General features: G+C 35.4%; 1 protein-coding gene across 1 annotated transcript in view; it reads right to left on the bottom strand.

The window, feature by feature from the left end:
* LRP1B (LDL receptor related protein 1B) overlaps window positions 1–22,619 on the bottom strand; it is a 1,573,107-nt gene that overhangs the window by 173,941 nt on the left and 1,376,547 nt on the right. The window contains exons 61-66 of the mRNA XM_036421500.2: window positions 11,737–11,925; window positions 10,727–10,875; window positions 6,093–6,186; window positions 2,293–2,409; window positions 1,888–2,007; window positions 306–425 (exon numbers count right to left, since the gene is read on the bottom strand). Coding sequence (XP_036277393.2) covers window positions 306–425; window positions 1,888–2,007; window positions 2,293–2,409; window positions 6,093–6,186; window positions 10,727–10,875; window positions 11,737–11,925 — 789 coding nt within the window. The remainder of the gene's footprint in view (window positions 1–305; window positions 426–1,887; window positions 2,008–2,292; window positions 2,410–6,092; window positions 6,187–10,726; window positions 10,876–11,736; window positions 11,926–22,619) is intronic.

Raw genomic sequence — 22,619 nt, 5'->3', positions numbered from 1 at the left:
TCTCTGTACAAAATCAATAAAATATATTTTAAATAAAAGAAGGTAGTTTTACCCTATCTTTTTAAAAATCTATATTTTCAGAAATAGTTTTGATTTATACTAAGCAATACTTAAACTTTTGCCTTACCCTCCTTGCTTTTTACAAAATAGGCAACCTGAAATTATTGACTTTGAGAACATTGAAATGGGCTTTCTTATGTAAGACTTCAGTTTCATCAGAATTGTGTTCAGATTCATTGCACCATGGCCATCTCAGATAATGACATGAACACAACAGGTAAGACCCATGGTCACAAAACACTCACCACAGTTGGCTTCGTCTGATGCGTCTGCACAGTCTGGATCCTCATCACAAACCCACAGCTTGGAAATGCAGTGCTTGGTGGTTTTACATTGAAAATAGTCTGGAGAACAGCTGTTTTCAGCTTAAGAGGAAAACACGTATTAAAATGCAGCTTTGGACAAGCATGGTTGTGGGGCTGGGGTTACTGGGTAAAGGGGTGGAGATATTGAGCAAAAAAAGGATACTCAATATATGAAGCAATTAGACAAACACATGCTTAAGCTAGTTGAAAATGTATCATCTTTTAATTAATGATGCTCCAAAGGTGAGGAGTTTTAAGTTCTAATTACAATGTATTCTTAATATCTTTCAGTTGAAATAAATATAAACATATTTCTCCAATGATGTATTTGATAAAAATTAGAGTTTTCAAAAACAGTCTCACCCAAATTAGACTACATTTAATGCAGTTTACTGGAATAATTTTTTTCAGATAAATAAATTTTAAATTTTATATATAAGCAGTTTTGTAAATGAAAAAATTGCTAAAGTTGGAATATACTAACTAGTCAATGAAGAAATAAAAAGCACAAATCTTACCAAAATCTCTAGTTGTGTTGAGTCTTTGAGGGAAGAGGCGGACATATGACTTAGACTGTAAACCACATCACAAATCCTAGTGAGCTTAATGATCAGCTTCTAGAATGGCTAACCATAAAGAACTGGTGCTGACTTTATTCTGAGTGCATCATCTTAATCAAATTGCTGGATGACTGCACATTATTTACTGATAAAATTTTTAGAGGAGTAAAATAAAACTTCCGCAAGACAGAAATGTTCACAGCATATCTTCAAATCCTGAAACTTGACAGGTGCTCTATCTAGCCTTCAGAGCTGTGTGTGTGTGTGTGTGTGTGTGTGTGTGTGTGTTCGTGCAACGGACTGCCTGCCTATGCACATGTATGTAAATTGTTTTCTCTTTCACTTAAAGTAATTTGAATTTAGGCAGTTGATGGGAATGAGAGGTGAACAAAATGGAAAATATTTTCCTATTGTTCTTTGAAGTAGCTTGTTAGGATACCTTAAACAGAATCTTATTTACAGTTTTTAACAAATAATGTTCTTGCTATTTTGCCCAGATTTTATTTCTTCTCATATGTTTAACGTATTTTATGGGGAAAGGAAGCAACTTCTAATTAAAATGGAGTTAGTTTCAAGTGACTAATCATTTGAAAATTACCTATAACTACTTGCTATGAACAACAACAAAAAAATAAATGTATAAAACAATTCCATAATCACCCACAATGCTGTTTTTGTTGCTTAAGAATGATTTGAACGAATGAATTTTGTTTAATTATTGTCACAATATCCAAGTAGCTTTTAAGTAAAGATTGCCCACGTTTCAATTTTCTTTAATTTCTTCATTTAGAGATTATTACAATAAATAACCCATCCCAATAAACAATTGTTTGGCATTATGAGGCACAGTTGCTATTATAGTTTTCAAAATCGTGTGAATTTCCAATGCATAATAATCATTTTTAGACCAATTCAGTTGGGATCAGAAGTAATTTAAGACAGAGTATTCTTAGGTGACTTACGACAGTCCTTTTCATCTTCCTCATCACCACAGTCATCTTGCCCATTACATCTGAGGTTTACTGGGATACATTTCTGATTCTTGGTACACTTGAACTGACCTGAGAGGCACACATGTGTATCTAAAAGATAAAAAGAGCAAAAGTATTTGTGCTGAAACTCGCGTCTTCATTTAAATCAGTGTGGGCACACCCTGGCCAGATATCATTCAGACATGCAAGGGTTGTGGGTTTGTTTCCAGGGCAGGGCACATACAAAAATCAACCAATGAATGCATAAATAAGTGGAATAACAAATTTGAGTGATCTCTCTCTCTCTCTCACTCTCATCAATAATAAAAAAGCCAGTGTGAACATAATCAGTTAAGAATTAGATTTATGTTCCTTAGTTAAAAATTAATCACCCACCACAGTTGAGTTCATCAGAATTGTCTCCGCAGTCATTTTCTCCATCACAGATGAAAGCAGGCAGAGCGCAGAGCCCTGTTCCACACTGAAATCGGCCTGGCTGGCATTTAAATTCAGCTGGGGGAGAAAACACACAGGTATTGTGGAAGGGCAATCTTAGCTCATGACTTCTTAAACAGAGCTTTTCTGACATTCAAATGTTCATACTATTATTATAGTAAATACATCCTAGAGCACAATGGCAAAGTCTCACATGTATAGCCATCAGATTCAGATACACAGCTACACTATGAACAACTCAGATTACCTCAAGATTACATTTCATTAACTAATGTTAAAAAAAGCAATTAGCAACCTATAAATATAAAGGTATAGATTTAAAAATATATATAAATGCCTCCTTACTTCAAATAAATGGTAGAAAGTTTACTGAAAGAGTAGAATTTATTGTAATTTAAAAAAATAGTTACTCCAATATCATTTTTAAAAATCACTTACCTTTGTTCACTTTGCCTCCTGTCATGTGTAAGAGGAACATCTGCCTTCAAAACATACTTCCCAGAACTACTTAAAGCAAATGCTACCTATAGGCATCACATTTTAAATCAGATTTATTTATATTCATTTCTATAATTCTATTAATATAAAGGGCAATGTCTCATAAATATTAAAGATTTTAAAATATTAAACATTTTATTATAGTAAATAAATCCCAGATAATAGTTGGCTTTTTCTGCTATATTTTTGAGTTTACATAAAGAATAATAATAACTAGTAGGATTTATTAAGTATTTACTAAGTATCAGGCACTATGTGAGGCCCTTTCATATACAATAACTAATTGAATCTCATCATAAACTTCTCACCTCAACATCATAAGCACTTTTATAAATGAGGAAATTATTTTCATGGACAGAAAAGTTTCAAGTGTCAGACTCAGAATTTAAATCCAGATCTGATTTTGAAGTTTTCTCACAAACTATATTGCTGGCAGTGAAAAATTTTTTTCACAGTGAAAAACTTTTTTCACTGATCATCAGTGAAAAACTTTTTTTCCCCACTGATGATCCTAATCACTGAATGTGATTAATAGAAGCTAATAACAATTTATTAATTTAAACTAATCAATCAAATGTTGACAAATTATATTTTGAATTTTCTACAGAAAATAACATGTTTATAATTATGATATTAAATAAACATTTTATTAACACTTAATACATGATGACTTAATACATGATGACTTCCATAGAAATGAGTTCTAAAATGCTGAGTCATTTACCTCCAAAATATAATGTTTATTAATTAATCAAACTCAATGTTTTAACTGTGCTATATTTAATTTTCTCATGCTCTAAACATGTTCATTTCCTCTTTTTCTATTGATTTCTGTAAAGTTTCCTGTAATGTTCCTTTGCTACTAAAAAAACCCTCCCCTAAGTATGAGGTACATTCCTGTTTCTATCTCTGGGAAAGAACTGGGAAGCCTCTCTGACTTTTAAATTTGCCTCTAGGATGATCCATTGTGAGTTCAAATGGCATAGGAAATGGAATTACAAACTCATGATGCCAGAGAAGTTTTAATGCATGTCTCCTCTCTACATTTATGTAAAAAAACATTATTTAAGTAGACACATATGTGAAACTGTGATCAAGCTTCCCTCTCTTTTAAAGTGCAATTATAGGTATTGTCAGTATCTTTTAAATAATCTCCAATATTGATGATATAGCTACTCAAAAATGAATTCTACACACTCCACAGACTCATGTACATCATTTCCACCTCACCATGACTCTCAAAATTACATTATGCCTGCAGATGTCCAATGCTGTTACACCATCAACTCCAAGTAAGAGATCATTTATTAAAAGATCACAGAGACCTGGGAGATGTGGCTCTGAGGCTGAACGACATCCTATGAACCAGAAGAAGGTCTCAATTCAATTCCCTGAGTTGCTGCTCAATCCCCAGTAGGGGGGTGTGGGAGGTAGCCAATCAATGATTCTCATTATTAATGTTTCTATCTCTCCCTTTCCATAGTCAGTAAAAATATATTTAAAAAATCCCAAAGATAATGCCACCAATAAGAATGTGTAGTATTGGTATTTACAAGAGAAGAGATTTTAGGTATCAGATGTCTCTGAGATTCCCTTCAAAAGAAAATAAAGTTTTGTTTGCTCACCATAAAGTCTGACTTTTCATTAGTTATCAGTATTTAAATACTGTAACTCTGTCAGTGCATAAATATGGGGGGGGGGGAAACTTATCAAACTAAATTTGTCATTAATTTTTGTGTATCAATTTGATCGCAGCATGAAACTTTAGTCCAGATTAAAGTAGAGTTCGGGAGCTGAAACTATGTTAGAAGGGAAAGCACTGGGTGTTAATGGCTCTCTCTGCAGGGCATCATGGTGATATTTCCCATTAGGGAACCTGGGCTGGAAAGGTCACATTCACATGAGGACTAAATTAACACACACTTATGCATGTTTATTTCTATAAATGACATGAATCAGTTGCATTTATTTTCTGTACTATATCAAGAGAAAGTTTACCTTATTGTGGGGGAATTAATAACTTCCTTTAAAGGAGTAAATCTCAATTGGTACTTAATATACTTTCTTATTTCTTTTAATTCAATAACTTAAAAAAAGAATAATTCAGTCATACTAGTATATTTATTCCATTCAGATAATACTTTTATATATTATCTCTCATAATGAAAACAAAAACAATATTAATAAATCAAAGAACAGAGGATCTTTCAGAATCACAAAAAGAATATTAGAAAAGCGATGACTTTTATGACATTTTTTCCTTCCTATTGAATATATTACTTGCTGCTTTCAAACCTATACTAGTAAATGAGCTATGTGAAAGGACTTCAAATGAGCGATAGAATACAGCTCGTCTAGGTAACTATCTAGTGACTGTAAGTTTGAAACAGCCTTGTAATTACATGTTGGGGAATCTGCAGAAGGAAGCAGCTAGCGTTCACTATGACAGCACATTGTCCTTTAGTGCAAGCCTAAGAAGAATCTTGAATGGAAATGTCAAGGCCAAATCATGGCACCCATCCACCGGGATGTTGAGGGAATTATAATGATTGACTACAGGTATCTTGAACTCGACAGGACAGTATTGGAATGACCCAATGGAGTGAACTGTGCAGGCTATCAAGGAAAAGTTGACCAGTTGTTCATTACAATCAAAGTTACCAAAGATAGCTTAAAAAAAAGTGTAGCACCTAACCATGCCAATCACAGTCAGATGTCAAGATATACCTAATTGCTAGTCACTTGAAGCCAACTACTAAGAGCATACTGAATTGCCTAACTGCAAACTAATGAGTTCTATTGGAAAAATCTGACTTTTCGTTGATTTTTAGTATTTTAATACTGACAGAAAAGGGCAAAAACTGTATCCCTTAATGGTAATATTTCAGTCACTGAGTGACATTGAAAACTTCCCCATTTTTGTCTCCAGATTGGTGATATATTAAGTCAAAATCATGCTGATTGTTACTGTTCTGATCACTACCTGATGCAATGTAGCTATTCTACAAGTGAAAAAAATGAGAAAACTAACAAATTTCTAATGCTGTCATAACATAATAGTTACAGATATATACCCAAGAAATTGCAACCAATTTTTGTTGTATTATTAAATATAGACATATAAAATATTATAATTTTGAAAAGGTATCAGGGAGGAATTCTGTAGAGGTTGCTTAAAGCTTTCATTTCAGGGCATTAAGAGGTTCTAAGTTCTAAATCCCCACATTCTCCGATGTACTCACGGCAATCATCAGGTTCGTCAGACCCATCACCACAGTCGTCCACGGTGTCACATTTCCACCAGAATGGGATACATTTATCAGTTTTGCATCGAAACTTAAAAAAAGAAAGTAAGTGAGAAAGGTTGAAATCCTACTCATATAGAACAGGTACTTAAAAAATCACCAGGGCAGAGCAGCCTAGCCTAATCCCTGGTGGCTAATGTGAAGTATGGTGGGCTTAGAGAATCCCATGGCAGGAAATAAAGGCGCAACAATCAGCAGCAAAATGATCGGCCAGGAAAGCACATTGTCCGGGTAAGCCTCCAGTGATTGCTGAGCAGAAAGGAGATCACCCCTTTACATACTGTCTGTGGGTGTTCTTGCACCAAACAGAGTTCACTGATTGCTACAGAGACCATGTGGCCAGCAGAGCCTGAAATATTTATTATCTGGCCCTTCATTGAAAAAGTTTGCTCACCACTGAACAGGGATAAACATTATTAGGAAGAGGTACCTAGTTAATTTAATTTAGTTAATTTAGATTAACTTAATTGCTTTGTATTTTCTTAGGAATCTTGGACAATTCGATTCACATTTCTGTCTCTATTTCTTAGCCAACAAATGAGGAGGTGAAGATAATCTAAAGGACCCTCTCCAGCTCCATCATGCTGTGATTCCATGGCATTTCCTGGACATTCACAGGCTGTCTTAGGTCATCATGAGTACTTTTAAAATATATATTATTGATATTTTACAGAGAGGAAGGGAGAAGGATAGAGAGTTAGAAACATTGATGAGAGAGAAACATCAATCAACTGCCTCCTGTACACTCCCTTCTGGGGATGTGCCCACAACATGTCCTTGACTGGAATCAAACCTGGGACCCTTCAGTCCGCCAAACCGGTTAGGGCTACTCTACATAAATCTTAAGAATACTTCTTAAAGCAGGTGAGAATTACACAGTTATTTTCAGTTTTTAGAATGCTTAGTAAATACACATGAGCTTTTAGGATAAATAGGAGAGATTTTGATAACTAAAAAGCTAAAAATAAGGCTGCAATAGGTTTTTCTGCTGACTTTTAAAAATAGGAACAAAAAAAACCCCTGCTATAATAAAACTTGTTCTTATAATTATTTAAAACACCACTCAATAAGTTGAAAATGTTATATGGCAATACTTACCTATAGGCTACGTAGCATGTGGGTAGCTTGTTGTTAGTGAAAATTTCCAGATTAATAATGTAAGGAAGGTTATGTGAACTGAAATTCATCCCCTGGAGAAGAGTATAGACTATTGCTCCCTGCACCATTGGCCATATGTACACAGATATCAAGAAAGCTCAGTCAATTCATTCCTTAGTGATCTCAGATCACAAACTAATCTCTTTTTATTTTTTTTCAACATTCAGTTCTAGGCTTACTCTTTATTTGATAAAAAGAAATCAAAGAAAATCATACTTTCCATACAGAGAGCACATATAAAAATATTCACTTTAAATTATAAAAACCAAGCAATAGATCAAGTTTAGAGTATTTATTGCAGTATTACTGTTTTTTCTTCTGCATTTTAACAGAAATTCAGTGAAAAACATCACAATGTTCTTCTGAAATTGAAAATATTAGTTAATTTTCTAAAATTAATTTTATTTTTGAGGTGTTTCTGTTGTAATTCCCATATGAGTTATTAAAAGCAAGGTGGCATTTATTGTATGATAGCATGTTATATGCCAGACACATTTGTAACAAAAAAATATATAGTCTAGGTTCACTTTTATCTAAGGAAAGTGGATTATCAAACTAAAAGTTTTGTTCATTTAAAATACTGTTACTTTCTTCAAGTAAGAGAGAATTGGATGTTAATCTTTGCTGAAAATGTTTGGATATTATGGAGTTGCTTCAGAGTAGATTTACATTATTATTATTTTTTTTTAAATAAGAGGGTGGATATGTTTTTTTCTTATAATTTCCAGTGACAATACTGAGGGCAACAGAATGATGTTATTTCAGGGGAAGACTGACCATTGGACTAATTTTTCCATGTTGGCTTTGTCTCTGGTCATGCTTGTTGTGGTTTCCATCAGTTATCAGAGGGAAAACATTACTTTTATGGGTAGTGATTATTATAAGGTTAAGTATGAAAGCAATTGCACTGAACATTAAATATTTATAGTCATTTCAGTATATCAAAGTACATTAGAAAGAAGATTTCAGTTCTCCTGGGTATATTCAAAGTCTTCCCAGTCAAGATTTGAAAAAAAAAATCTAAAATTCATATTTTAAATTCACTAAAACATGCCTGATTTAAATAAACATCAATAGTTGCAATTACATATGATATTATGCTTTGCATGCCATTTTAGTTTTAATAAGACTATTGATGGTTTTGAGTTAAGAGAAGGCTGGGGTAAAACATACTTCTTTATATTTTATGCTAGTTAACATTTAATTAGTTACTCTCAAAGGAAGATGTGTCTCGGCTTCATGACTTAATTTTTTTCATACTTCAATACAGTAACTTTAATAAGATTAATGCTAACTCTAGCCAATTGTTCAGTGGTTAGAGTATCATCCTGTAGCATGAAAGGTCCTGGATTTGATTCAAGATTTTCATAGGTTTATTTTCAATCATGAAAGAATTCTTATTGGTATGATTTACCTACTTATTTTTTTAAACACAATATTATTTGGGAGATGTATTATTGGTTGCAATCATTAGATGATAACAAATCAAAGTTTCCTAATAAGATAAATTCAAACTGCAACATTTGTATCTGAAAACTTACTTGTCTGATTCATAAACTGTTAGGTTATTTACTTCATTTTAATGTCTATCTGATTAAAATTTGTTTCTATAAACTGACTTTATTTGAAAGAATCAGAGACCAAATGGCTCTATAAACAACAAGGCTTATAAGGATAACCACTAATGGATTATGTTGGCTGATGTTCATTAATTTTTTTCTTTTAAAAAATCAATTAAGGCCTAGCCTGTGTGGCTCAATGGATAGAGCATCAGCCTGTGGAATAAAGGGTCCCAGGTTCGATTCTGTCCAAGGGCATATGCCCGGGTTATGGGCTCAATCCTCTGCTGTAGGGACATGCAGGAGACAACCAATCACTGATTCTCATCATTTATGTTTTTATCTCTGTATTTCCATTCCTCTTTGAAATCAATATATATATATATATATATATATATATATATATATATATATATATATATATATTTAAAGCAATAAAATATTTTTAAGATTAACTTATTAAAATTCTGTCTTTTGAATTAGTTGGTTTTCCAGTTCTAGCAGTGACATCATGGAAGACAGTGAATTCCTTTCAGTGTGCACTTGTTTTTGAAATAGAGATGCTAAAACAAGTTCAACCTGCCTCTCCAGCTGTGACTACGAGCATCACACATTAAAGAACTGTACAAACGGGAAGAGATGGACCCTGTTCCAGGGAGGCAGTGTGTGTAGTGGTTAAAGGCACAGTCTCTGAAACCAGTCTTCTAGTGAATGTAACCCTGACTTTACTTTAAATTGGCTGGATGACCTAGGGTTTGTTACTTAACTTCTTGATACTTCATTCTTATCTTTTTTTAAATAGAACTGATGATTGTGCAGGCCACTGTTATGAAGATTAAGATGGAAAAGTTTCTGGTGCATAGTGTTATTACCCTTGCCCTCTAGTGCACCTGGCATATACTTAAGGAAGCATTCAATCATGTGAACTGCCATCAGGAGCTTTTGATGTCTAGTCAAAAACAGATCACACTGGCCAGGCCAAGTTAGTCATTTCTAAAAACAAACTACAGCCCAACCAGTGTGACTCAGTGGTTGAGTGTTGACCTATTAACCAGGAGGCCAAGATCTGATTTCCAGTCAGGGTAAATGCCTGGGTTGTGGGCTCTACCCTCAGGAGGTATATGATCAATGATTCTCTCTCATCACTGATGTTTCTATCTCCTTCTCCCTACCTCTCTGAAATCAATTTTAAACACACACAAAAAATAAAATGACATAATTTCTTTGAGAATTGTATCTGAATCAAGATACTGACTCAAATACAACAAAAACCAAATTTTATAGTCTTATGACTATTGCCCAAAATTTTAAATAATAAAATCAAGTCCATGCATCTATTATTAAGCAGAAAATTTTAATTCTGGGATATATTTACTGTACATGACATTTTGAAGAAAAAAACGGTTTCAGAAAAAATATTTAGATTATATAACTTTTTAATTTGAAAAAAATCTATAAATCACTTTTGATACAATTCATTTTTTCTATATCACATCAACTGATGAATGAAAGAGGGGTGGAGGTGGTGATACAAAGCAGATCATCTAAGAGTCTTGTTAGTTTGTTTAAGCTGCACAGAGTTTAGTTTTCACACTATGCCTCAATTACCTTGCTTTCCTTAAATATATCATATCTCCTCGGATGATTCTTCTACGCCCACTCATGATTTGAAAAATTATATTGTAATTGCTTTTCCTTTACTCTGTAACTCTATCTATGATGTATGGAATGATTAGTTGTTATGTAAAACAAAAAAAATGATGTTTTGAAAACTACACGAATAAAAATTCGGGTAAAGCTTTATAACAGCTTGCCCATAGAAACCTATGAATTGATTCCAAGACTTCCACTCACCTGACTGGCTGTGCAGTTGGATAAGCAAGTCCTATTATCAACTGCAAGATAGAAGTTGGTGGGACATGCACAGGAATGAGTCCTTCCAGGGGCTAAAAGGCAGAGATGACTGCAACCTCCATTATTTATCATACAGAGATGTTTGGAGACTACAAATGAGAAAGAAACAATAAAAAAAGAATAATCAAGACCAATAATATAATATAATATTGGAAAGAAGACATTGAAGCTTCATAATTTGAAATTGAATAGAACTTTGTAATGAAGAACACATTGATTATAAACATAATTTTATTTTGTTACAAATTCTATTATTGTCCAATGGCATTACTTTTATCATTAAACAATTTAAGAATGCATTTCCACAAAAGCAAGCATTTTAGTAGAAAAAAAAATCATTGTCCTCAGGGGGGAAAAAACAATAGCAGAGACTAGAAGCATTTTGGATGAAGACATACATATGTTTAGAAATATTAATGTAAAATAAAATAATGTAATCATGATCTATAACTAACAGTGTAGTCACTTTGCTTTTAGACCAATTTTGTGTTTTAAGAAACATAATTTTTTATTTAATAACAATTGATAGAATTCCCATTAGACATGTGCTTAAGAAAACAATGTATTTCTCATTTTTACAGTCCTCGAGCTACTGAAATATAATTCATTTTTATCCAGCTATTCCAGAAACTAAGAATCCTGTAACTATTTTGTAAATAAATAATTCCAAGAATTCAGTGTTTACTTCTTCAACTACCTGTATATTGTCATTTCTGCTTAATATGTTTCAACAAATCAATAACTGTTTGTACTATTATTGAGCTTCCAATTATATTCTTTAACAGTAGTGCTTTATATCAAATGAATTCATCCTATACAATTATGCTAAATAATAAAATCTCACAATGCTTCTCAAAAATAAATTTACACTTAACCTTGGAAGAAACAAAAAATGGGATGTTACTAAAAGATGTCGATGTATTTATGGAAATCATGGAAAGAATAATTACCATCGGGTTGTCTATAAGAATGATACACCTGGATATCTGTGATGGCATGCCATGAGTTAATCAGTGAGAGTCTGTCTGCTCCCGAGGTTTTATGGGCACGGCTGAGTGACTTGGTTTTCCCATCAGTCCAGTAGATGTAGTCTTCAAACAATGTTAGTGCAATCACCCCTGGAATGTCTTGATTAGGGACTGTAATAGGAGATGGTAAGATTAATGTTCAGTCTTGGAAGACTGCCAGTTAAAATATTCAATACTACATGGGCTGACAGACACAACTGCTACAGAACTTCATGTGAATAATTGCTGTGACAACCTGTCAGGCTGGAAAGGTTCTTTATTACCGGTTAAGAGAACGCAGGATCTGGCACTGCAGTGTGCTTTGCTCAGATTTAGCTTGATTCAACCACTGGGAAGAAAATGAATGTAATCCTGCTCACAAATAATGGCTGCTTCGCCAGAAACAAGTAACATCCAACATTTAAAAACTGTATATATCCAGCTAATTCTAACTTAAATCCTTACAGCTACAGGTCATTGTAGTACTTTCTCCCAAGTTTAAGTTGATTAAATTATATATCCAGGATGAAATTTCTATCTACCTATAGATAGAGTGACTATAAGACTACCACAAACCATTTTAGTCACTGAGATTTTATGAGTATTTTCAGTTACAAAATGAGATGGTATAGAAATGGAGAAAAATAAGTGTGAAGGATAACAATGCATTATGCAGATTTAACAGCCATAAAATTGTTTAGTCCCAGGTTAAAATTGTTTTATAATTATACCTCATTATAGGACTGGGTTTAAATGTAAATAGTAGAATGAGCATCACAGACATGCATTTTTCTTTCAAGCAATTCTAGGGTCCAATCAGGTAAATAAGATATAATAAATTATTTTGGTGGTTGGAGGTTAAATAATAAAAAAAGAAATTCCCAAAGTTGCACACACATTTAAATATATGCGTCTGTATTTATTTTTAGGTCTAATTTTATAAACTCTAAGAAAATGTTTATTAATGAAAAATGATGCTGTAAATCAAGTAATAGGTACATTTTTATAAATTAATTTTAATGACTGAGTATGTTTGACATATTTATCAGTCAGTAGCAACTGAAAGCTATCAAAATTTATAACATGAATGTTAGATTTTTCACAGGCTTTACTTTTAAAATGTTGAATTAATTTATATTGTTATCTAGAAGTAGAAATTTTAAATCTACTGATTTGTCATTTTTATTCTGATGGGACAAATGTAATCAGAGACTTCACTATGGCTTAAAAATAAAACAGAAATAAAATAAATATAATTGGATTCTTCCAAATAAGTGACAATTTAAGCCACTGACTATTACCAATATGTAGGTTCTGGCTAGAAATCCACCTTATAACAGATATTATGCATATAAAATATGTAAAAATTCAGAAGAATCTAGATGTGCACATATGATACAAATACTCAGATTAAATTATCTGTGTAGTCCTATACACAGGGAGCCCATCACTAAAATGATAAGTGGGATTGTACAGAAAGGTGAAGAGAAAGGCATGACCAGAATAAATCATGTTTGACTTATTTATACAAACTATTCCCACTTTCTCCCTTTGGCTGTATAAATTCTTCTGGGAAGATAAAGCAAATGTGGCAAATGTGAACAATTGGATGAATCTTGGTGATGGGTGATCATTATAACCATCTTTCAACTTCTGTATATGTTTGGAAATTTTCAAAATAAAATAAAAAATTTCCATAAAAAGTTGAAAGTCTCAGAAACATTCAATTCATATTTCCTTAGATGCAAAGAAGCAACTGCAACATTAAATTCAATATGGATCCAAAAAGTTAATCATTACTTTAAAAATTCTCAGTTCACCAGAGATTCAACTGACTTCTTTTCCAACAAGTGGTTATTATAAGAATTTGCCTATTAGCATCTCAAAAATACCATAGTCTTTTAAATGTTCAGTAAGTAACTGCAGTTCACATTTATTTTTATTTTATTTTTATTTTTTAAATATATTTTATTGATTTTGTACAGAGAGGAAAGGAGAGAGATAGAGAGCTAGAAACATGGATGAGAGAGAGTCATCGATCAGCTGCCTCTTGCACACCCCCTACTGGGGATGTGCCCACAACCAAGGTACATGCCCTTGACCGGAATTGAACCCGGGTCCCTTCAGTCCCCAAGTCAACGCTCTATCCATTGAGCCAAACCGGTTTTGGCTGCAGTTCACATTTAATAAGCACTTGGGTGCCAGGAAGTAGGCCAGATGTTCTCAACAATGGAAGAGGAAATTCCAGTGTCAAAGAAGAAAAAATATCAAGCCAAGATATCAATAGTTCTGCAGTTGAGAAACCCTACAGTAGAATAACCATTTTATACACTCATTGTATTTAGTGCCACAACTCTATTGTGCAATAGTAGACTTTGCAGATGGGAAAGCTGAAATCTGGAAAAACTTAACTTGACAGCCAACAGGCTGGAAAATAGTAAATGAAGATGCTGTTATTTAAATCTAAATAAGATATTCTGGCTGCCAACTTCTTTGCCACTTTACTTACTAGTGCTGCCTTTAAGAAAGCCAAACCACTTGGGTAAACTGTGGTTACAGATGAATTGTGTCCCCACAAAATGCATATATTGAAATCCTATTCACCATCATGACTGTATTTGGATACAGGGCCTTTTAAAAGTAACAGGTTAAGTGAGGTCTTAAGAATGGGGTTCTAATCCAATATGATGGGTATCTTTATATGAGGAAGACACCAGGGCTGTGCATTAAAAAAAAGGGGGGGGGGGCATGTGAGGGCATAGTAAGCCAAGGAGAGGCCTCAGCAGAAACACCTTCATTTTGGACTCTAGCCTTCAGAACTATGAGAAAATTAATTTCCATTTGAGGAAAACACACCAGGGTCCTGGATAGTCAAGGCCAATGGAACACAGAGGCCTTATTGTCAGTACACCAGACTGGCCAAGGCCACTCTGAACATGAGCCTAATCAGAGTGCCCAAGGTCAAGATAGCATGAAAGGGTGCAAGGATACATGGTTCACTGTGCCCTTCTGTAGCCAAAATATGATTGATGTCACCTTGGCAACTAGCCTTCTTTGTCTCTGGAATAATATATGTTACTGACCAGCTAGTCTGCTAGAGAATGAGCAGAGGCTAGAGAGAGCTCATTGAAGCAGAGGCGGTAAGCACAGAGAATGTAGCACCTCTGTGTGCAGGAGAGAGGAGAGCTCAGAGCTTAGAGCTGCTCCTGCTACCATGTTCAGCTAAGAACTCACAGAGACCTCAGATACAGCTACCATGTTAACCAGCCAGTGTGCTGGGCAGGGGAGGCAGGAGAAGCTGCTGAGCCAGAGAGCTTAGGTACAGCTACAGCGTGACGTGGCAAGTCTAGGGGGCAGCGTGCAGTTGCTCAGATAATAGCTGTGGCTACAAGGATTAATGCTACTATGTGAGAAAGAATACGTATTCACCAGCTGGTGTCTGGTTGTCTGCCTGTATAGACTTTGCTGCGAAGAACTGTCTTGTATGATGGCTTTTTGGCCACTGGCTTCTGCCTCCAAGGAGGTCCAGCCCTAGGCAGAGGGGCTGGAGCCCAAAGCCTGTAACTAGTGAGCAGAGGATAAAGGAGGAACTTGGACTAAGTTCCCAACAGTTAGTACAGTGGGCAGGGTTTGAGGAAGCACCAGTCCTGGTGAAGCTGGGAAGAACTGAGAATATATGGTGTGAGAGCAACTCAGAGCAGTACTGAGCAGTGCTCCTCTGGCTCTGACACCATTGTTTAAGCCACCCAGTTTGTGGTACTGCATTATGGTAGCCTTAGCAAACAAATGCAAGTATATAAAACAATTGGATTAATTGAATAATATCCATGTAAATATCATTCTATTTAATTACTTGATTGAGATTACACTGTGTATAATTTTTAGACATGGGACAATATAAGCACTGGGCAAGTTTATTACCCCTAAACTTGTAATGATCACCCACCAGAAACTCACTGTTATCAGATAATCAATACTGATTTCTGGAGTTTGTAAATTGAATTCTTTATTTTAAATATATATTTTATTAATATTTTTACAGAATGGAAGAGAGAGAGAGTTACAAACATCGATGAGAGAGAATCATAGATCAACTGCCTCTTGCACAACCCTCACTGAGGATGTGCCCACAACCAAGGTACATGCCCTCGACCGGAATCACACCTGGGTCCCTTCAGTTTGCAGGTCGATGCTCTATCCACTGAGCCAAACTTGTTTTGGCTGCAAATTGAATTCTTACATTAAAAGAAATGAGGAGCTGCCAGGCTGGGAGCGGCCAGGCCCGGAGCATCCAGGTCTGGTGTGGCCAGGCCCGGAGCAGCAGCTGCCAGGCTGGGAGCGGCCAGGCCCGGAGCAGCCGGGTCTTGTGCGGCCAGGCCCAGAGCAGCAGCTGCCAGGCTGGGAGCGGCCAGGCCCAGAGCAGCAGCTGCCAGGCTGGGAGCTTCCAGGCCCGGAGCAGCAGCAGCCAAGTCCAGAGCAACTAGGTCGGGAGCTGCAGTGACCAGACCCGGAGCAGCTGGTTGTGGAACGAACCAGAGCAACAGAGGCCAGTCCCAGAGCAGGCAGGCCCAGAACAGCTCGCTCCTCGCCTGCCCCTGCCCCACAGCTCCTCGCCTGCCCCTGCCCCTCAGACATGGCTGGAAACTTTTGCGGGAACTTGAGGGTCTGCTGAATCAAGTAATGAAGGCTTAGATTTGGATGTGTTGAGTTAGTATAGCGCTGGGGTGTTGATCTGTGAGTGCCTTGGGTGGGGCCTGGATGAGGCTGGTTGACCTATTTGGAAATGTCTTTTGTGTGAAGTGTATCATTGGGCATGTGGAGGTATTATTGATATGAGAAAATGCTAAGTAACTTATTTACTATCTGAAAAGGGATTTACTATCCGGGAAAGGGAGGAAGGAAAAGAATGAACATAAACTGTGCACCTATGGATGAGGACAATGGGGGATAGGGAGGGGGCGGAGGGTGGGGTGGGAACCTGGTGGAGGGGGGAAGAAATGAGGAACCTTTGTAATAATATGAACAATAAAGATTGATTTAAAAAAATAAAATTTAAAAAAAAGAAAAAAAAAGAAATGAGGAGATAGACGAAGAGGCTAGGTAGAGAGGGATGGAACTATGGGGCTGGGAAGTGGAAAGCTGCAGACACGGGCAGAGTACACAGCCTGCTGACCATGTTCTGTTCCAACAAAAAACACAAAGTGAGGTAGAACTAGACCCACCTGGGCAGGGAAGAAGGGTGCCTGGGAGATGTAGCCTTAAAATGGATGGATGTTGCTGTGACTTGCAGATTGCAGGTAACTAATCATAAGACAGTGAAGTGTATAACCAATCCCAAGGATGTTGCTAAGGCAGAATTCTTTGAAAGGACCAATCAGAAGTGAGCAAAAACATCTATCTACCCTTAGACAAAAAGCATGCTCTTTCTCTCTATTCTGACTGCTCAGTTCCACTGGATGTGCTTATGGCCATGTGGGACTCCACACATGGCCTAAGACTTTAATTAGCTTTGATACTGAACTATATCCAGCTAGTAGCAACATGGAAGGGAAGCTCTGGAAACTGGCCTTTGTTTTACCTTCCTGGAACCCCAGCTGCACCTTTTTCAGGACTGGACTGGTTTCTCTCAATAAACTTTGCTTCCCTTAACCAATTTTGTCTGCGAATCCATCCTTTGGTTTTATAGAACAAAGAACTCAGACTTATACCTCACATTCCAGTTTCAGAAGGATGACACATAGGTGAATATATGCAGAGCATGCAGTAAAGTCAGGTGAAAGTGAAGAAAATTAGTCCCTTTGTCAAAAGCGATTATCTGTTTTATTTAATTCCTTGTTTGATATTACCAATGAATAATAGGACTATTTGCAGTAGTTTTATGAATCCACTGTAGGCCTGTTCATTTGGCAAACATGCTTATCTCCAAACAGCATCTAACATAACAATTAAAGCATTTCTTCTAAACAAAAACAAAACCACAGTAAAAACACCAATTTAGGTTAACAAGAAGAAATCTAATCTCATATATTTAATGTTATACTGTCTCCACAAACTACTGTTTGAAAGATGGTGACAACTTCCTTTAATACCACAACTAATGCCAAAAAAACAAAAAAACAAAACAACACCAACAAAAAACCCCCACAAACAAACATGTTTACATATTATTTTTTTAGGAGTTCAGCTCAGAACTCTGCAGCATGATTCCATTCCCTCTTTAGAACCTACATCTCTTCATAAGAGTCATTAACTATCTGCTTAATCTTCTGTGAAAAAAAAAAATACTATATACTAACTGCTAAAGATCAGGACAAATAAGTGAATCCATGTTTTCCAGAAAAATATGAAGAATTCAACCCACACTGAGGGTAAATTAGATGTCCTGAACCAAAACACCATATATCTTGGTTCAAGAAACTCCCGATTCAGAATGAGAAAAATAAAATTATTTTTTCCTCTTTACTTCTTAATATATATGTATATATGTATGCTTTTGTTAGGTGTCTGAGTATATGTAACAAATATACATATAATGCATAAAATATGTAATACATTTAATATGTATAAATATTACATATATAAGTAAAGAGCAACAAAAAAAATGTATTACAATGTAATTTGTCAGTTAGTAGAACTAACAAAGTATATATGGGAAATGTTATGGCATGAGAGGAACATTTAACTAACTTACCGGAACTGATAATGAGATAATGGGTTTATAAATAAAATAGTCTACATTCTCTCAAAATGATAACGGGTATCCCTTTTAAAAGAAAAATAATACGCCCACTTATTGTACATAAGATTGTCTTTGTTTAATTAAAAAAAAAGATGTGAAAAAAATTAGGAAACGTTTCATTTATAGGTATTCAGTAGGGACACAGACAAAAACATACACACACACAGAAGTAACAGAACTATTATGTGGGTTGCAGTTTAACAGGTAGTTATTATATATTTAAAGCCTATTTTAAAGCTACTTTCTATAGTTTGGCCTCTGTTCTGTATAACAGCATCATTTATTGTCCTATTTCCAGCATTCCACTAAAGCACTAGGCTCCCACTGGCTATCTCTATCAGAAGAAAGGAGTCAATATTTGACAAATAGAAATCAAAGCAAGCTTCCTTTGTGTGGATTTTCCCTTTTAGCCAAGTCAGATGCTATTCTGCCAAGGTTCCTAGTAATTATGACAAATGGAAAAGGGAGAAACGTGGAATCTGCATTCGGCTTCACAGCTAGAGATACTTTACTACAATACTCGTTTCTTTTCCTTTATGATAGCATTTATCATGCCAAAGAAGTATATTCCTAAAATAAAATATTTCAATTTTATTATTCAAACTAATTTAGTTTAAATATTTAAGAACAAATTGCACCAAGTGCTCAGTTGGTTGGAATGTTGTCCGGTACACCACAAGGTTGCGGATTTGATTCCAGTCAGGACACATAGCTAGGCTGCAGCTTGGATCATGCTTGGGAAGCAAAAGGGAGGCAACAGATGGAGGTTTCTCTCTCACATAGATATGTCACTCTCACTGGGATCTCTCTCTCTCTCTCTGTCTCTCTCTTTCTCCTCTTCCTCTCTCTCTTTCTCTCTCCCTTCCCGTATCTCTAAAAAAATCAATAAACACTTCCTTGGTTTAGGATTTAAAAAATACATCAATATCTCAGTATTATATGTTTTTTAATTATAAAGAATTTATATATTTTATTGGAAAGAAATACTTGCATGATCCAATGATTTTTAATACTAACCTGTCCTCAATGTACAACCTACTAGGATTGGAAATTTAATCTCCTAAAACTTTAAATTTAACAAGCATCTACATTAATAAAAGAGAAATATGCAAATTGACCATACCTCCATGACATCCACCAGCCAATCAGGAGTGAGTATGCTAATTAACCCAACACAGATGGTGGGTTAATCTGCATATGCAGGCGTGGAGTGGCCAGGTGGGATGCCTGCTATGGGGGGCGGGGGTGAGGGGGTTGAGGGAGCTATAGGAGCGGTGCTTAGGCCAGAGCAGAGAAGACAGAAGGCTCTGGCTGGAGTGAACACTGAAGGCTCTAGCCAGAGGGAAGATGGAAGGTGGTGGCCAGAGCAAAGGCCTGGGTCCCAGGTGCCAGAGGAAAACTGGTGCCAGCAGCCAGGGGAAGGAAGGCCTATTGCATAAATCTTTATGCAAAGGGCCTCTAGTATAAAATAAGACATTAAATCTTATCATCTGTTTAAAAAATATATTTCAAGTCTCTCCCTTTTTATTTTTATTGTTGGTGTTATTACTCTGAGTAAAAACACATATTCCCTCACACCAGAAATATTACAAAATTATTTTAGCTTTTCTCATTAGTTTTTAATCTCTTTCAATCCCTTTGTATTGGTCAAGGATCTTTTATTAAACAGAGAACACATTATTAAATGGTAATCTAATATAATTTAATTGAAAACGACAGTCCTAGATACAACAATTGGTCATATTATTTTTCTCTTAATTATTTACAAAGGTAGATGACATGTTATTTTCTAGGTCTGTTACCAGAAGCTGGTGAAAGCTGCAGTTTAAGAAGAAGAGCCCCTCTCCGCCCCCCGAAAAGAACAGACACCATTTGTTGGAGGAACTCAGCCAGTGTTCACCCACTGTGGTTGTATTAATACAAGGATGAAAGTGGATGAACAAATATTCTGACTTTTTCCTTCATCCACCATCTCATCTCCTGCTAATGCTTTCCATAGATTACATCCAGCTTGAGGCCAGAAGGTGATAGAACCTGGTGATATAGTCCACAGATTCAGCAGTCTAGCATTCAGAGGAGGCAAATATAGGATAGCTAAAACTCCCTCCAGTTAAGATTTCCAATTTTTCTTCCAGCTCACATATTTCTTCTCTGGTCAAAAACCACCAAGGAAACCCATTTCCGAGGCAATTTGGTGCAACTATATAGCCTGATTAAAACTCCTGGCTTCAGAGGATACTCATGAATCCTCTGTCCTGAGAGACCTTGATATTAACAATTTTCTCAAATATCTTTCTAGAAGGATAATACACAACAAGTTCTGTAGAGATGCTAGAATGTGAATTAAAAGAGTAGAGCATGAAAACAGAAAGGAAGTAATGAAACAAAGAAAACCTATTAGCATTTATAAAATGAGGTGAGGTTAAGCAAAGACTACAAAAACAGTGGAGACTGGCAAAGGATGATAAAATTAGATGATGAGAGAAGTGGTTTAATGTGGCAAGGAAAGTGGAAGTTTCATGACCATGGTCAGGGAGTGGGTGAATATGGTTTTTATTTTATGAAAAGTAACCAAAAAAAGTGGGTCAGTGGGAAAGTGGCCATAGTGTACTAATTTCCAGAGAATGACTGCTGAGCTTGTAGCATTAGCTGCATATACTCCATCATAAGCATATACTCCATCATAATGCATCATAAATGGATTATGTAAATTATGCATTTACATAATTACTTCCTTGCCAGTAATTATGCATCCCCTCCAGTGTTATTTGCAAAGTATTTCATTTTAAATAATTATTTCCTCTGAAACATCTACACCACACTACAAAATGTTCCATTTGAATGTATGCCTCCAGGAACATTTCTCCTGCCTACTCTTTAATACAACCTCACTTAGTGGCAAGAGAGCTGCTAATAAAATTTCAGGTCACGGGGTCCAAAATCCGTTTTCAAAATGAATCAAAACATCCAAAATGGCAGGAACAAATAAGGATAGCCAACATTTCCAAATATTATTGTGAAATGTTCAAAATTTATATTTTCAATAAATACTTCATTATCTTTCATAAAGTCCATCCATCAAGGAGACTTTGAAGGGGAGAAAAAAATATATAATGTTATTCCATCCAGCATTTGTTACAATGCATAGCAGATTTGAGCTGATCCTGCCTGGGAGGCTATTAAATGAGGCTGTATTTTGAATACTCACACTGATAAAGTGTCCAAACAAGAGTCGTGTGTCCCTCCCTCATGCAGTAATTCATGTTGGGACATTTAAGTGTGTTTAAAATAACTTTTAAAATGAATTTAATGTATTAATATGAAGACAAAATTTATAAATTATTTAGCTTATTAATAGGCTGAAGGCATTCTTTGTCTATCCTTTTCTAATTTCTTGCCTCCTTTGTCTGGCTTGTCACATCAAATAATGTGTTCCCTCTGTACATATTAGGGATATTGGTTTAATACAATTCAGTCCTCTAACTTCTCTCACCTATATAGTTTTAAATTATTCATAATAAAATTCAAATAGCCTATTTGAATATTTAACACCTAAAGAATATTCCTGCTAATGAATGTGAGGATTTACAAAGCAGACAATGCAAATTACAGTACATTTATTTTGAAAAATAAACATCCTCTCTCAATGACAGTGCTCTCCAGTCTCTGAAGTAAACAAAGCAACATGTATTTGGTAAAGACATATTTCTGTTGCTTTAAAACTTTCTGGGCCTTTCAGCTGGGGATTTCCAGACACTTGGAAATATGTTTGCAGAGGTGACCCTCAATACTAAATATACGTTATGATATTCCAAATACATATGCATTAGGAAAGTGTTTGTGAGACAGTCTAATGAAAGCTGTAGCCTTGGAAAAGTACTTTGCCTTGGGGAAGATATATAGAAGAATAGATTCATTTACATGGATTTAGTATCTGATTTTCTCATGTTTTTACAATTATAAATATGCCTCTAGAATAAAAACAGAAGTGATTGAAACATATTATAAGCATTTTCAAATGTGTTGTAGTTAATACCAGGAATAAGGGTAGGTAAGTGTGTGACTTCATAGAATAGTTCTCCTCTGC

The sequence above is a fragment of the Pipistrellus kuhlii genome, unplaced genomic scaffold (assembly GCF_014108245.1).
Source record: "Pipistrellus kuhlii isolate mPipKuh1 unplaced genomic scaffold, mPipKuh1.p scaffold_m20_p_7, whole genome shotgun sequence".
Taxonomy (NCBI): Eukaryota; Metazoa; Chordata; class Mammalia; order Chiroptera; family Vespertilionidae; genus Pipistrellus; species Pipistrellus kuhlii.
Note: the sequence above shows the minus strand (reverse complement) of the source record. Positions and strands in the feature narration are given on the sequence as shown.